General features: G+C 45.2%; 1 protein-coding gene across 1 annotated transcript; it reads left to right on the top strand.

Annotated features, from left to right (window-relative positions):
• The first annotated feature begins 949 nt into the window (after positions 1 to 949).
• Positions 950 to 3,841, top strand: LOC101952445 (interleukin-8). Its single transcript, XM_005304138.5, has 4 exons — positions 950 to 1,118; positions 2,072 to 2,207; positions 3,020 to 3,103; positions 3,615 to 3,841. The coding sequence occupies exons 1-4, from the start codon at positions 1,055 to 1,057 to the stop codon at positions 3,643 to 3,645; spliced, it is 315 nt and encodes a 104-aa protein (XP_005304195.1). The 5' UTR covers positions 950 to 1,054; the 3' UTR covers positions 3,646 to 3,841.
• Positions 3,842 to 17,746: the final 13,905 nt, after the last annotated feature.

Genomic DNA, 17,746 nt, shown 5'->3' with positions numbered 1-17,746 from the left:
TGTGGCCCTGTGGAACACCTTGCCACAGGCCATGCGGAGTCATCCAGGGGCAGATGCTTTCCACTTGCCCACTACTGTCTCGTTCTCTCCATTACGCCTCACACGCCTCAGAACTTGGCCCCAGGGTGACTGAGAACAAATCTGTCCATCTGATAACTGTCCATCATACCAGTAACTTTTAGACAAAGTTTACAAAAAAGAGTAATAGGGTTTTGCTTTTGACCAAGCCCTGAACATACCTTAGTATGCATGAGGAGATCCAACAGACATTAAGGACACTACATAGCACTATTGTGTTAGAAGAAAACTCCTGGTTAGGGTTGGGAGGAAAAAATGCCAGAGAATAAGACTAAGACTATATCCTAGAAACAGAGGGTCAAAACTCCTGGCCCCATTGAAGACGGTGTGGAGTTTTCACCTTGATTTCAGTGGGGCCAAGATTTCAGGTGTTTAAAATCAATGTAAGGAGAAAAGTAGGAGCTAACTCCACATTTAGAAAGAAAAATTATAGATATTATAGCTGCGTGTGAGACAGGCCACTGGATTTAAAGCATAGTTCATTTCTACTAACCCTCCCAGCATATTCAATCAAAAAATGGTCAGGGAAAGTCACGAGTTGAATGTCTTCTTAACTAGCCACATGTTAAGATAAAGAATATAAAGGGACAGTCATATTAATAATAAAAGAATAATAATGAGTTATAGAAACCAACCAGTTATACTGAGCTAACTACACGGCGATGTTGTAGATCTTTTATATTTAATTCATTCATAAGGAGCTTGATTGAAAGGATAACTAATTTCAGGCTCATCTAGGAAGGGGTTTTGCCCACAGCCATGTGACTCATTTTGCAATAGCGTCTTGCACACTTTGGGAATTTCCTGACACAATCCAAACACGGTGCTGCCTCACACACCCCGGACGGTATATAAGAGGGTTGGGTTACACAGCTCGAACATCAGAAATCTTCCGAGACAACAAGAGAGCTCACTGCTCCTTCCTAGCACGCAGAGCCAGCAGAATCAAGGAGAAAAGCTCGCCTCACCTCTCATCATGAACGGCAAGTTGGTTGTTGCTGTCTTGGCTCTTTTCCTAACCTACGCAGCGGTGTCAGAAGGTAAGCAAAATCCTTCCTTGGGCTCAACTGACTTTGCTTAGTTATGCACATATTATGCACGGAGAGATATTTTAGGCTTATTTTTTAAAAAGTTGAGGTTGTCTTAAAAAATTTTCAAACGATTTTCATTTGAGAGTAGGGTGACCAGATGTTCTGATTTTATAGGGACAGTCCCAATTTTGGGGTCTTTTCTTATATAGGCTCCTATTACCCCCCCCCCCCCATCCCCTGTCCCGATTTTTCACATTTGCTGTCTGGTCACCCTATCTGAGAGAGCTGTAAATCAGTCACTGCTCTGAAGAGCTGCTGACACCTGGTGGAAAAATTTGAGAAATAGTCTCTTTGCTATAGAAAGTTATGCTTCTGCATCATTTTCACTATCTGCTTTTCCCCTGGTTCTAAAGACATTTGAGTGAAGGCGGGCTCGTCTGATTACAACGTTCATCTGCGCCTCTTGCTTCTTCCCTGCATGAGGTCATCAACCTGTTTGTGACACCACGTTGCCTCAAACATAGGAAGATGCAACTTGGAGTGGGGAATAAGCAATAGGAGCACAGAACATGATCAGAGATAGTCCTCAAAACGGATGAAAAGCAAGGGGCCAGATCTTATCCTCAGTTACATGATTTTAAATCTAGGCTCATCACCATTGTAACTAGATCAGAATCTGGCCAAGTAAGGGCAGGTTTAAAAAAAGAAAAACTGGTGACTTAGAATTGTCTTTAAAAAACAAATCCAAACATTATTTTGCAGCAGCATCAAGCGCTCTCCATACCTTTTCATAATTAAGTTTTAGAGGTTAGGACCAAGGTAACCTTTTAGCCAAGACCCTTGTGAAAAAAACAGAGAGCAAGCCTGTCTGATCAAGCAACAAGCAAAACCAAGCGCTCTGCTTCACATGTATAGATGGCGAGATACTCAGCTAACCCGACACAATTCTTATTCTTTTCCAGGGATGAGTCTGGCAAGGATGGGGAATGAGCTCCGATGCCAGTGCATCACCTTGCATTCCAGCTTCATCCGTCCCGGGAACATTCGGGATGTGAAGCTGACCCCGAGCGGACCTCACTGCCAGAACACTGAAATCATGTAAGTAGTTTTGCAAAATTCTACCTGCTGCTAAACTAGGAGACAGCTTTGCATTGTGCTTGTCCGGGAATTTTCAAAGGGGTGGGGAGCACTAGCAGGGCCACCCCACCCATGGAGACTCCCTAAGAGTGATTTTTATTCTTTCTAAAGACGTTATTTTAGGTATTGCACTTTGCTTTTCATAGTGTCCAGCATCTCTGGGATGGAAATACAAATCCCCATAGGCATTATCTATGGAGTGCTAGAACCTGCATTGGAAGGGCAGGAAAAATTATTAATCCCCAATACAACCTTTCAACCCAATTCCTCCAGTCCTTCTGCAGGCAAGACTCCCACTGAAAATTCTCCACTGAGTCCATAAGTGGTTTCCCTGATGGAGGAATGCAGGATTCAGCCCTTTATGTAAAAAGCAATACCAATGCAGACAAAGACATTTTATATATATATACACACATGTACAGAGAGAGAGAGAGATACCAGGCAATATTAAAAAAAATGAAGGCATATATATATATATATATATATATATATATATATATAGAGAGAGAGAGAGAGAGAGAGAGAGAGAGAGGGAGGTTTTGTTTGTTTGGTTGGTTTTTTTTGCATACCTGGAACATTTTAAAGCAAACAAATGATGTAGGGCCAGATCCTCCGCTAGTGTAAATTGGAGTAGCTCTCTAGTGAAGTCAATGGAACTATGTCAATTGACACCAGCCATGCCTGTATTTTAAAAGGTTGAAAGATACCCTGATGAGAGTTCACAGAGTCCACCAAGTCGATAGATGCCTGACCTTTGTTTTCCTTCTTTGCAGCGCTACTCTTCAGGATGGCAGAGAAGTGTGTTTGGATCCCACTGCTCAATGGGTGAAGATCATCATTAAAGCAATTTTGGACAAGTAAGTCATTCATTCTCAGAACGATTTCATGAAAAATTATTTTAAAAGAATAACTAGGTGGTTCCTTAGCACAAGCTGCTTAAGAGTTACCTCTTCTCAGGGCAAAGTAATCTTTCCCAAAACTTGTCTCTCTCAATCCAGTAAATAAATAATCAACATATCCTACCTTAAATGTGGCCTAGTGGTTAGATTATGGAACCAGGTTCTTCCTGTTCCCTGCTGTGCCCCAGACTTCCTGTTTGAGCTTGGGGAAGTCATTGATAATGGCCACATATACTAGGCAGCTGCAACGTCTTCTGGAGACAATTGGACTCACATGTGCTCAGTGCGTCTGAAAAACCAGGGTGGTCCACCGCCAGATTTTCCTCTGGTGTGAACCAAGAGTAACTATGTCAAAGTTAATGAAGTTTCACTGATATGGTTGAGAGCAGGCTAAGAGTTCTCATGTTCTAACTAGTAATTGTTCCATGAACAGGTTTCTAAACTATTCCTTTTCTCCCCTTCTTTACAGAGCTCAAGCCAATGGTGAGGCAAAACGCTGAGAGAAGCCAAAGAAGAAAAATCACTGATGTTTCCCCTTGAAGGAAACATCTCTGTGAAAATGCCAGTCCATCTGCAAGCAGCCCACCTCCTTCTGTTAACATGTTTTCAGGCAGACTCCAGCTAGCAGTAGCTATTTTCTATTTATGTATTTATTTATTGAGGCGCATCATTTTAAGAAAGATTTTTTTTTTAAAAGGCTCAGTTGTCCATGGGATATGCCACTTTCTGAAGTTGAAAACACTGGATAGGGAAAAGTGATTTGCTGAGGGAAATGAAAACCCTTTGGAAACCACTTCAGCTGAACAGGGTTGTATGAGTGCAATGCACTTGCAGCGCAGCTGTATTTATTCCGTGTGCGGCTGCTGTCTGGGGGGTTGTCTCGGGAACGTGTGACCTTCTGGCAGCAGGGACCGGCCTGGTGGCCTCTGGGGCCGTGCCGGTCCGCCGGACAGAGAGGCTGCCAAGGGCCACGCCTCTTTGGGTCCCCGTGGGCAAGGGGGGGCAATGAAGCCTTGCTCTTTCACTGTGAGAGCAGTAAACTGGCAACAGTTACCCCTCCCCTGCACTGGTATGTTGCATCAACAGCACCATGAGTCATAGCCAGCCTGAGGCTAGCTACTGACTGGGGTTTTGTGGCTTTCCAAAATGAAGCAGCCAAAGTGCTGTTATTTGGGGAGCATTAGTTATTGTGCTATAGCACATCAATGTCTTAATATCTCGCTCTCTATTTAAAAAGTTAATATTTGAGTAGAGAAAAACCCTCAAACTTTATTTATTTAAGTGATTTTGATTCATCTGGATTTTTTCTAATATGCTAATTCCGTATGAAGATAGAATATTTCATGTTCCTGCTGTTGTGTGTGTTAGGATTTTGTTATGTTAATTATTTTATTTATTTTGTTCGATGAATAGAAAAATGTTGAGGCTCATGTTGCAATTTTCTCATTCCTGTGAATGTTGGAATTCAATCATTTTTACATTAAACTATATGCTTAAAAAAATGATGTGTTCTGTTTCTTAGTTGTTGGCACTTGGCTCAATCTTTGTCATCAGAAAAGGTCAGGGTATAAAAATATCAAGGTTTAAAAAAAGACCTAGATAAATTCCTGGAGGATCGGTCCATCAATGGCTATTAGCCAGGATGGGCAGGGATGGTGTCTCTAGCCTCTGTTTGCCAGAAGATGGGAATGGGTGACAGGGGATGGATCACTTTATGATTACCTGTTCTATTCATTCCCTCTGGGACACCTGGCTTTGCCCACTGTTGGAAAACAGGATACTGGGCTAGATGGACCTTTGGTCTGATGCTGTATGACCGTTCTTATGTATCTCTACCCAGTTTCCAAACTCAGGTAGAGCTCAACTGCAGATTTGCAGCAGGTGGAAGTAACCCACTTAGGGGTAAGTTGGCATTTCTCAAAATGATGGCCAAATGCAAGCTCAATGAGCAGAGGGTAGCAGAATCCACGGGACCTGGTCTGAGGCACATAGGGGACTCTGTTGGTTCAATGCCATGCACACTCCTAACTTTCTTCTTTGGGTGCTCCATGGGGTTTGGTCTCCACAGTTCTGAAAGGGATGAATTAACGTTGGGGCTGTGGGGATGGCTGTTCTTTATAGCAGTGGCTTTCAACCTTTCAAGACTACTGTACGCCTTTCAGGAGTCTGATTTGTCCTGCATTCCCCAAGTTTCACCTCACTTAAAAACTACTTGCTTACAAAATCAGACATAAAAATCCAAGGGTCACAGCTACACTGTTACTGACACATTGCTTATTGTGTCATTTTACTACATAATTATAAAATCACTTGGAATATAAATATTGTGCTTACATTTCAGTGTATAGCATACAGAACAGGATAAACGAGTATCTGTATGAAATTTTAGTTTGTACTGACTTCATTAGTGCTTTTTATGTGGCCTGTTGTAAAACTAGGCAAATATCTAGATGAGTTGATGTATCCCCTGGAAGACCTCTGCATACCCCCAGTGGTATGTGTACCCCTGGTTGAGAACCACTGCTTTATAGCATCATTTCTCCTACTGAACTCATGGGCAGTCCTGTTGAGTGTAGAGGAGCTCCATGAGTCAGTAAGTAGAGGATGCATTCCTGGCATCAGGGTTCTGATGTGGTTCAGTGGAGCATTTGTTTTCAGACAGGCATATTGTTAGTAGTCAGAAATATTTTAGCTTTGGACTTTAGAAAACTGCAGTCTGCATATCCAAGAAACTTGCCCAGCGTTGTTGGAGTCATAGGAACAAAAGGACTATCGTGAATTAGTAACAGATGCTTTCTAATACTGGTTTTTTGAGGGAACATGACTAGAATTATTTCTGAGCAGTGGTGTAGTGGTAAAAAAGGGGCTAAACACCTAAAATAACTCAATATTCTGCAAAAGAGAAGTGGGTAAACTCCATTTACCCTCAACTACGCTACTGTTTCTGACTCTGCGCCTCCTCAACTGACCGAACTCAATGTATTCAGAGGTTCTATGATCATTTTTGTACTTCTGCCAAAAGTAGTATTAAGTAGCAATAAAATTCAGAGATACAAAGGAGTGAACAAATAATATTTAGTCCCAGCAATTCCAAGGCAGTAGCAACAGATGCTCTAAAAGAGTTTAAGTATCATAGTGGTGAGATGACCAAGCTTTGCAACAATAACTGTGCAGAAATGAGCCAGCCCACACTAACGCCTTGTATCCAGACTTAGGTGGCTGGCCCTACTTCAAAGTGAGACAAACCAAACCAGAGACTCGAACACCTCTGAACTTCAGAAAAGTCAGAAAGCCAGATGTGATTGCTACAACCTCCATGGCCTTAATATCCTGCTGCTGCTGTGGAGGGAAACCTGGAAGATCCAGGTAATGCCAGATCCTCGGCTTCTGCCTCCTTCCCTCACACAGACTCTGTTCCATCAAACTGTAGCCTCCACCTCCCCCTACATACCAACACACAAGGGGAATTGTACAGCTGTGCTGCATTAATGGTGCACAAACCCAACATGTCCCTGCTCCAACTTCTGCCACTCCCGCTTGAGAAGCCGCTCCTGATCTGTAGAGCCCTGCAAATCTGTGGATATTCATTTTAGATCCGTGGATATCTGCATCCGCATATCCGTGGACCATGCTTGTAAAGTGTTATGTTCTCTCCAGTTATTTGTTTGCTTTTTAAAGAGCCCAGTAGCTCAAGAAGAGGAAACTGATTCAGATCTCAACTATACTGATATCAATCAGGAGCGTACCTCCACTGAATCCGGTGCACTCAAGGCGAGATTTACAGGGGTATTGAGGCTTTGAATGGGATTTTCACATGCACTTAAGCAGGTTAAGTGCCTAATTCTGTTGGTTTCAATGAGAGTTAGGCATTTAGCCTGATTAGGCGCTGTTGAAAGTTCAACTAGGCAGCTATCTTCATCTTTAGCCCCCTAAAGACCATTGTGCTGTGCCTCTTCCCGGGGATGGAGGCATCTGGGTGCTTTTGAAAATTCTATTAGGCACCTAACTGCAAAATTAGGTGCTTAGATGCCCTTAAAAAGCTGGCCCTGAGTGCTGCTGGGTAGGGAGAGTGGAAAGGTTGGCTTCACTCATTTTTCTGTCATCACACTCCCCCCTCCCAATCTGGAAGCAGGTCTGAACTGAGCTGGTGTCCGACCGCAAGCAAAAGCAGCCTAAAATTCACAGGCAGTGGCAGAAACCCTCCCTAGAGCTGCTAGGAAGCTTTCCATGGGCCACTTACCAATTCCCCAGGGATGGAATGATCTTGCTGGGAAGCCAGTCTTTTAGGGCAGGTGCACACCACGGGAGTGGCACACAGCTGCCCCAGCTCAGGAGAAGATGAAGGCCACAAACTGGTGTAGGAATCAGATTCACTGTGATGCGCTTGCCCTTAGTCCCGCTTTTCTAAATGAATCCTGACTAACAGCTGACACATACTGGCATAAAATAAACCAGCAAAAGGTATAATCCAAAAGGCAGCTGTTCAATGTACAGATCCCTGTCAGTTAGAAGGGTTTGTTTGTACCGACTTACCTCAGTTATCCTAAAAGTGGGATTACTTGTGCTCCTGGTACTATGTCATAAGAGTGGAGCTTGTTTGGCATTGGGAATAAATGTAAGATTAAGGGCAGGTCTACACTAGAAACTAAAGTCACTTCGGGGAATGAATTTTTTACAACATTTCTCAACTGGCAAAAGCCCTAGTGTAGATTCAGTTATCCTGGCAAAGAAGTCCTCATGTCAGCATAGCTGATTTTGTTCAGGGAACCAGTATAAACTACACTGACAACAGCCCTCTTCTGCCGGTATACGGTGCATCTACACTAGGACTGTTTGGCAGTGTAGCTCTGCCAGTTCAGCTATATTGGCAAATCTTTTCTAGGGCAGCGTAGGCCTTAGCTTGTAGGCCTGAGCAGACTCAAAAATGGAGGGAACCCAGGGGTGATGTGGCCCTATAGAGCACCTTGCCTCAGGCCATGCGGAGTCATCCAGGGGCAGATGCTTTCCACTTGCCCACTACTGTCTCATTCTCTCCATTACTCCTCAGAACTTGGCCCCAGGATGGCTGGGAACAAATCTGTCCATCTGATAACCGTCCACCATACCAGTAACTTTTAGACAAAGTTTACAAAAAAGAGCAATAGGGTTTTGCTTTTGACCAAGCCCTGAACATACCTTGGTATGCATGAGGAGATCCAACAGACGTTGAGGACACTACAGAGCAACGGCTTCTGGGAGCACCCCATCTAAAAATTCACATGAACACTCAGAAAAGGAATTACTTTGGGAATTACAGTCCGCAAGCCAGATTCCACCTGGTATTTACATGGGTCCATAAGGAGCTTTACAGGGACTGCTCCTTCCCCACCTCCCTGAGGATGTATGGCACCTCAAAGGGGGTGAGAAGGGGCAGGCAGGAGGCTATGGCTCCAGCCCATCACAATGCAGCCGCCTGCAGAACTGGTAGGCCATAGCAGCACCTTATGAAGGGGATTTATAAAGCATAAATAGTCTTTGGATGACAGGAGCTCTGGGAAGTTTTCTGCCCTTTATTATGAGCTGTACCTCATGGACAAGGAATCCTCTTTGAGAAAAGAATGTGTCCCCTTGTTATGCCAGGGCTGTTGTTACGAAACAATGGATTCTTTTTGTCTGTTCCCCAAAACCAATAACATCCACCTCCATAAAGGAAGAGACACAGTGAAATCCTCAGCGTGGGAAAATCCAACACGAGATACTGTTTATACTCCCTGCTTTAAGTATTGCCGTATTGACTCTGGCATGTCTCCAAGTCTAATTCATTGCACACATTAAGAGGCTGGTTGCCTAAATAAACATTGCAGCAGGAAATGAGTGTTCTGTTGTTCAATTTGTGCTCTAATTTAGCCTTATACAAACCAAAATAACGATAAGTTATAAAGCCTGAAACATTTAGTCCCATTCGTCTCAAAGCCCTTTCTGCAAGAGGGTGAGTATAACCAGCTCCATTTTACACATGGGGAAACGGAATCATGCGCAAGTGAAATAACTCGCCCTAGGTTACTCAAGGAGTCTGTGGAAAAAATCGCTCACATTTCTTCACTCACAGTCCTTTGCCCTCTTGATGTTGCATGCACCCCTGCCCAAAAACCTCTGGTAAATAATGTCCCCCGTTTGAGCAGTCTTCTTGTTCTCGAGACTGTCCCTCTTCTCCCCTGATGGCAAACCATTTCCCTGTGGCCCCCTTTGCTGGCAGTAATAGGCCTTTGATTTATTGTTTGGACCGTAGCCTGTACACAACAAAGTTTTGCTAGCATAACTATGTTGGTCAGATATGTCTGTGTGCGTGTGTGTGTGGAACCAACAGCCCCCCTAAACTGATATAACTATGCCAGCAAAACCCTCGTCTCGGTGTAGATGCAACTGTGCGGCTAGAAGAGTGCTTTTGTCAGCATCGCTAATGTCATTAAGAAAGTGGTGTTATTATACCAGTAGAAAAACGCCTTCTATTGGCTCCCGCTATGTCTGTAGTAAGGAATACCGCTAGTGCTAGTATAGGTCTGTGATTTTTCTTCTGTTTCTGCCTTCCTCTATGTCAGGAAACAGGAGGCCATCTCCTCTGTTTTGGCGGAGCTGAGCTTGGCATTTAAGCCACTTAAGTGTCCCCCAGCTTGGCCAGATGGAGGTGGCATAAAGCCACCAGTTAGTATCTTTAAATTGCAATATATTTAATTAAGTTCCTGATCCAAAACCTGTTGTCATTTTGCCCCTAATTTCATGAGAAATGAAATGTTACCAACTCTCATGATTTTATTGCAAGTCTCCCAGTATTTTGGTGTTTTCCTTAAAGCCTCAGCTCCTGGAGTCATGTGATTACATGAGACTTTCAACTTTCATTTAAAAAAATGCCCTCATGATTGCAGAGAAAAAACTTGCAGATGTGACCCGTTATGGCTGAAACACTTGAAGGCAAATAATAACCCCTGAATTTATTATTTTTAAATCTCATGCTTTTTAAAGCCAATCTCATGAAATTTTGGGGCCCGACTCCACTTCTGAATGCATGAGGTTGTCATGTGGATTAAGGCCCACTGAATACACCAAAAGACATTTGCCCATTTTAAAGAATTCTTTTGCTCACAAACACTTTGTTTGCATCATAACCCACAATGAAATCCACTCCGCTTACTACTAACACCTTCTGGATGCTCTCTCTTCAAAGGCCTCTTTTTAGGAGAGTCTTTGAGGATGATAAATGAGATCTTCCCTGGAGGAGGTTACTGCTTCCCTGGCAGAATAGGCAGAAAGCACAGGGAAGGAGCTACAAGGAATGCGGGGTGGAGGGGGAGAAGGAGGGAAGAATCCTCCTCTTGGCCTCAGAGTAGCAACAGAACTGCTTTGCAGTCACATTAGCCTGAAGACTGGCATAGCTCCTCCACCAGTCCCAGGATTGCACTTACGCTAGTGTATCTGCAGCTGTGTGGATCTCCCAAGCCTCATCCCTGGCCCCCCACTTGGCCAGCCCCCGCCCTCTTGCATGCTGGAGTTCAGGAAGCTCCTGATTAGCTCCATAGCAGGCTGGGGAGGGGAGTTCCAGAACCTTTGACCAGGATCACAGCCCTTCTTCCTTTCCTCACCAGTTCTACTGCAGACAGGGACCTCTATGACCACCACAAAGGAATGGAGACAGGATTTGACCCTAAATCTTTAAATTGCTTCAGTTTCAGAAGTGGTGCTGAGCTTCTGAGGGCTTCAGCAGTTGTTAGTCAGGGTGGCAGGGGCCATGGAGTCCTTGGAAACAGCTTCATTTCTTTACAAACAAACAACAAAACTTCCTAGCCCTGATTTGGATCTAAAGAAGAATGAGCCTAGCCCTGGGTAGGATTGTTTAGATAGTGCTTCTCGGCTCTCTGGGCTGAGGGTTGAAAACATTATGTGCTTCCTCCAGAGCAAGGAATTTCCTCCACTTACAAGCCTGTTGTAACTGGCTTTGGAAACAAATGAAATTTGATCATGATGCCCTCCCCAAGAAACTAATTTGCTGTAAAGAAAATGGCCTGGTGTTCTATTATAATTTATAGTTGGACTCTACCCAAGTTCCAGGTTGAATAACATAAGCCTGATAAGTTTTATTTGCTGAATGAAAGCCAATACCCAGAGTTCAGAGAAACACCCCATTGTAACCAGCCATACAAATAACCATTTCCAGTTAGCTGCCTATCTTTTATGTTAGAAATACTAACAAGAGCACAATAACCGCATGCAAGCCACCAGTCTCGTTTGAGCTTTGAACTTAAACTTATTGGCACAGGGGAGGAAGTCACAGTAGAGGCACGCGGGCAGTGAACGTTAATGCCAAGCAGCCAGTTTTGTGCTTAAAGCTCTGGCTGACATTTGCAGAAGCTTGCATTGTCCAAATTGGTGGTTTGGGTGTCCTACAGCATCCCCACTCTCACCTCCTTTAGATGCTCAAGGCATTTTCAACAGCACAAGTCCTTGTCAAGCCCCTGAGTACTGTGTACTCTGTCTGAGGGCAGGGCTAGGGAGTCGTTAAGTGCCCATTGGCCCACATACATACTGCAAGGACCCTTTGAGATAATTATGCCTAATGCACATGCACAACTACCTGAGGAGTCACAAGATGATTCCTTGTGGTAGTCAACTACCATGCCCTCTCCTCTGTCAGGGCTGCCACACAAGTACATGAAGCAGAACATATGGTGTCTTGGCTCAACATTTCCCTAAGCACCAAGCAGCCATGCTGGGCAAACAGGTAATAGAAAGCAGAAGTTTTATTACAAATGTCAGTGTAAAACATGTACACATTCTGGCTAGGTCAAGACTGAATTCACACTTACTGAGACTGACCATCTTTTGTTCTTCTTGTGGTGGTCAGCCCCATTGTCATGTGCAGAGTCATTGTTAACATCCTGCGCCTGGTGCATCATCCATGCTGTGTATGTATTTTGGGATGCTAAGTGCCTTCCTAAAAGTCTCTCACCTTTTCCAAGAACTTCCCTGCGTGTACAGACCTCATTAGCATATAATGGTGAGTGATTTGCATATGATAATGAGATTCAGGTAGGTGAGGATGTGCAGCTTAGTCATTTTCTTCTTCTCTTTGGACAGTTTTCCCCCCTCGCTGAGCAGTGCTGAGTGTTTCCAATGGTGCTGAAATCCTAGCACCCCCATCATCCTAGCAACCTCCTCCAGGGGCTTCTGGACAATCAGTGCTGCAGCTATCACTGAGAGGAGCTGCATACCCATGTCCGCCCCATTCTCGAATCCTTTATCCTATCTGTTGGTAGCCTACATACATAAGGTTACAGCCAGGACTGCCCAGGAACATTTGGAGAGCTCGTCTGTAATGCAGGTCTTAGATATTGGCTTATTGCTCTGTCGTAGGGCATGACTATCCCATAGCACCCCCTTCTGCTTAAGCATGGCACTGCCAGCATTCCCTGCCTCACTTTCCTTCTCCAGGATGGGTCTCTTCAGCCTTCCACATACAGGTCAGTGCTGGAGATGTGGCTCAACCCTCTGGCTAAGGCTATGTCTACACTACCACTTATGTCGGCAAAACTTCTGTCACTCAAGGGTGTGAATATTCCAGGTGGGGCTAGCCCCCCATCTCCCCTTAAAGGGGGCCAGTCACCCAGTGACAACCTCAGACCATGACACAAACATAAGCAAACTGAGAAACAGCCCCAGCCAGGGTGGGTAACTTACAACTGGTATTTTCAGAGACTGCTCCACCCACAAAGTGGAAACCTTTGATAAATCCGGTGTGTCCAAAACTAAGCACTCTGTTCCCCTGCTATGCACCCAGCCTCATCACCGTGAACAATCAATCTCTCTCTGAATTCATCTTCAAGGATAGTATATATTTAACGTTTGTCCTTCCTGAGATTGGTGTGGGTTTTTGATGACTCAGATGATTTTGCCAAAGCCTCCTTAATAATTGACCCGGTGGACCTTTCTCCAGAGAGTAGGCTTGTTGGCCTGGTCCAATATGGGAAGGGAGAGAACTGAAAGCAGATGCAACACAGTGGTGCCTCTTAATAGTGTGGCTTTTCCTTTAGGGATACACTTATTACTGGTCTGTACCGGGTCTTCTAGAGCTTCCCCCCTCTGTAATAGAGCTGTTGCAAATTAGTCATGTGACCACCTTACGTCTGGAAAGCCTTCCCCATCCAGTTTCACCAGCCACCATCCTATCCTTCGTCAAGTCCCTCTGAAAGACTCACTTCTTCCATGATGCCCGTAAAAAGTGAGTTAATTAAAAATTAACCAATCAACCAGGTGATGTCCTCTGCAAAGTTTCCTAGTTTGCCTGGTCTTTTTGGCATCTATCTGTCTTTGAAGGCCAGCGTCTCCCTTGCTCTAGAGTTTGAGAGAAGGTACAAGGAACTTCCCTCCCCTGCCTCTCCTATGCAAAGCCCATGGTAGGGAAGAAGTGGGACCATAGCTGTCCCTTCCCTAGAACGGCCTGCAGAGAGGGAAGCAGGCTGCTCCCTCCTGTGTGTTGGTCCATCCCTCTGTACTGCCTGGAACACTGAGATGGTGGACAATTGCCACCCCCAGGAGCTGCTCCGGCCTGTGGATAAAATGACACAACTAGCTTCAATTGATTTATCCAAGGCCATCGGTAGTCAGAATACAGCCATTGTTTGGCTTTTTAAAACTCTGAATTACTGAGAATTGCCTTGGCCACGTTTCATGCTCTGCTGACAAGGATGAGTAACGCACAATATTTACTTTCTGTGGTTTTATTTTGAAGACGGAAACCAGATTGAAGTAGAATGGTAATCCCTTGTAAACACCAATTCTAGTGACTCAGACAGTAAGTGTGATTTTCCTCTGGCAATGTGAAGGGATTCAAACAAACAAGGTAGAGTTAAAAGCAGGAAGGCTAATGGGGGTTTTACAAATGCGGGGAAGAATATTTATTTAAAAATAAACGATCACGGTCTTTTTTTCTTGTCTGTTTCTCTGTCTAGCTCTCTTTCCTATCTGTTCCTCGTGCCTGTCCTTGTATCAACCTTTTTCTTTTCTTTTGAGTTCATGGAGAGACGATGGCAACAAATCTCACTTTCTAGCCAGCCCGAGCCTCAAGAACTATGATTGAGCCAGAAGATCGTAGGATAGTCGTACTGGCCTCACTGCAGCCCTGACACAACTCCATCCAAAATGCACAGAGGCATCATGTGTGAGGCCTAAGCTATTCTAAGGTCACTCTCCAAAGAGCCAAAAGTATATTCTCAATAACATTAGAAATATTTAGGCAAAGGCTTCAGTAATACAGCACTAACCTCCACAGGAAAGCTGCATCTCATTCACTAAAGGGATTCCTAGAAAAGAGAGGGATTACTGAAAAGCTCCATATGGCAACTATGTCTTTTATCCGCTACCATTTAGTTATCTTTAAATACTTATTTTTCTGTAATTACCAGTTTCTCTTTCCTTATTTTTTTCTTCCTTGTTAATATCTCCTTGTGGCAGGGCAACGACTCACCGACGTGGTGCTTCCTGCTGGTCGTCTTGGGAATTAGCTGTTTCCAGCCCAGAGCGCCCTCTGCAGGCCGGTGTCTCACCTGCCACTGGCCCCCATGTCCCTCCCAGACCCCGGTGCCCTTTGCCTAGGGGTTCTGCCCACCGCAGCACCCCCACTATCTCTGGGTCTCCCCTCCTGGGGGGAACCCCCAACCCTCTATTCTCACCTCGCCTCAGTGGCTACTGCCAGTCGCCATCTAGCCCCCGCTCACTGGGGCAGACGGCAGTCTGTAAACCACTCATCATCAGCAAGGGGGTTAGGACCTGCTGCCTCTGCCTATCTCTGGGCTGCCCCTCTGCAGCCCCAGGACCTTTTGTGGGCCCTTAACTAGGCCTGCAGCCTGGGGCTCTGCTAGGCTGGAGCTCCGCAGCTCCCTGGCCCTTCCCCAGCACTGCCCCACCCTAGGTACCCTGCTCAGCCTCCCAGGCAGCCCGGTCCTTCTCTCTCAGGGAAGCTAGAGAGTGTCTGTCCTAGCTTCTGGCCCTCAGACCTCTTATAAGGGCCAGCTGGGCCCTGATTAAGCTGGCCACAGCTGTGGCTGCTTTCCCAATCCGTCACAAACCTTTTACAGCGTTCTCCCACACAGCCACTCAGCTGCACAAGGAGAGAGAATGAAACTTCACAAGCTTTCACAGCCTTAGCACAAATTGCAGCTGGCGCCACTAGATCCTATAATTGGCCTCCTCTTTTCCTCATGCTGGCGGGTTCTACAGCCTCAGAAAAGAAGTAGCCCACTAAGAGTTTCCTCCACTTCCAAACTTGGTATTTGACTGAAACCTGTAGAAGCCGTTTGGAAAGTGTCAAAGGCAATCTCCTTCCTCCCCTTGTAGCAGCCCCAAGCCTCTCCTGGTGATTGAAGGTGCCACACACCTCAGACCAAGATGCTAGCAGCTGCACAAGGACCCGGGGAGCTTAACTTCTCCCTGTGAGTTGCTTAGGCCTGGTCTTTGCTACAGTTAGGTCCAGGCAAGGCAGCTTACGCTGACCTACTTGTGCTTGTGTCTACACTTAAATTTGGCTCCTGCTGACATAAGTGTCCCGTCACGCCAAGTTAATAACACCACCTCGCCGAGCAGCATAGAGCCACAGTCCTTAGGTTGATGCAGTGTGAATGTAGACACTGCATAACTTATGTCAGTCTTAACTGTCCTGCAGCAGCTGCCCCACAATGCTCCAGACTGACTGTTCTGGTCACCACTGCGAACTCCCCGCCCTTTAAAGCCCCACCAATTTTTGAAATTCCTTTTCCTGATTGCCGGCTTGCTGAGCCCATCTAGCAGCTCTCCACTGTTCGGTGCCACTGCCCAACTGACCCCACTGGCTACCCACTCCAGATGCACTCCTGCCTGGAGTACACAGGAGGTACGGGATGTCCTGGGCCTGTGGGGAGAGGAGGCTATGCAGGCACTGCTCTGAACCAGCTGTAGAAACATGGACATCTATGAGCACATTGCTTGGAGGTGCAGGAGAAGGGGTACGACATGCACCCCACGCTGATGGTAGAATTAGATTTCACCAACCCAGTAATAGATGTGAACTCCTGGTTCATATACCAGTTTTATCATAGAATCACAGACAGACCCTTACGGTCTCCAGTTTACTTTGCCACCCAAACAAGCTGGATTTAGTGATAAAAGGTCACTTATACCAAAATTCACAAAATATTCAGGTTGCTTCCAGTCCCAAGAGACCAGCCACTTACCCCAGATCAACTGGTATCTTAGATCTCACACCAAAGACAACGCTTGTAGCCAGTTCCGTAATAACTAACTGAAGGTTTATTAACGAAGAAAAAGAAATGAGTTATTTACACATTAAAGCAAGCAAGCAAATAACACAAATGAGTTGTAGTCTAAATCCTAAGAGTGACCGAGTTGTAGTGATCTGTGACGGCAAAATGTCTTTCTTCAGGGCTAACCCATGCCAAGCAGCATGGGAATCTCTATGCTTACGTTGAGGAATCTTTGTATCTCAGAGTCCAGACAGCATAAAAGAGATTCCGTTTCTCCTTAGCAGGGATTTTTATCCCTTCCTTTCTAGCGTTCAAAACTGATGGCATGAGTCCTTATGTAGGTCTCTTCTTCCTGGAGGGAGTTAGGAATGCAATCACAACATCTCTGTCCTTTGATGTTACACAATATGTCAATTGCCTTCAAGTGGCCATTCTTGTAGGCAGGGCAAGCACGTTACCTCAATCAGAGCTTCTTTTTCTGTTTGCGCTAGTTACACAATAACAGAGGTTTACAATGCAAACACCCAATATAACTTTATACCATGTGGGCTATGGAGATTATAAGTGAGATCAATACTTGCAGGAGTCAACAAGCATCTTATAAAATCTAAAACTAAACACATTCTTATCGACTTTATCTATAACAGTGTTTCTCAAAGTGGGGTCGCCGCTTGTGTAGGGAAAGCCCCTGGCGGACCGAGTCAGTTTGTTTACCTGCCCCATCCGCAGGTCCGGCCGATCGCGGCTCCCACTGGCCGCGGTTCGCCGCTGCAGGCCAATGGGAGCTGCTGGAAGCAGCGGCCAGTACGTCCCTTGGCCCGCGTCACTTCCAGCGGCTCCCATTGGCCTGGAGCAGCGAAAGAGATATGTTTGAAATGAAATAGTGGCTCTGAGTTCTGGATCCAAACCTCATGCCTCTGTAATGAATAGAATCAAATCCCTGGCTCTGAATTCTCCTGAACTTTGTGGTTCAAAATCTGGATCCAAATCCAAACATTTGGGGCATTAGCTGATAGAATCATAAAATTGTAGGACTGGAAGGGACCTTGAGAAGTCATTTAGTCCAGTCCCCTGTACTTATGACAGGACTAAGTATTATCTAGACCATCCCTGACAGGTGTTTGTCTAACCTGCTCTTAAAAATCTCCAATGATGGAGATTCTACAACCTCCCTAGGCAATTTATTCCAGCGATTAACCACACTGACAGTTAGGAAGTTTTTCCTTAATGTCCAACCTAAACCACCCTTGTTGCAATGTAAGCCCATTGCTTCTTGTCCTATCCTCAGAGGTTAAGAAGAACAATTTTTCTCCCTTCTCCTTGTAACAGAATTTTA

This window comes from Chrysemys picta, chromosome 5 (assembly GCF_011386835.1).
Source record: "Chrysemys picta bellii isolate R12L10 chromosome 5, ASM1138683v2, whole genome shotgun sequence".
Classification (NCBI taxonomy): Eukaryota; Metazoa; Chordata; order Testudines; family Emydidae; genus Chrysemys; species Chrysemys picta.
This window is presented reverse-complemented; position numbering and strand designations above follow the sequence as displayed.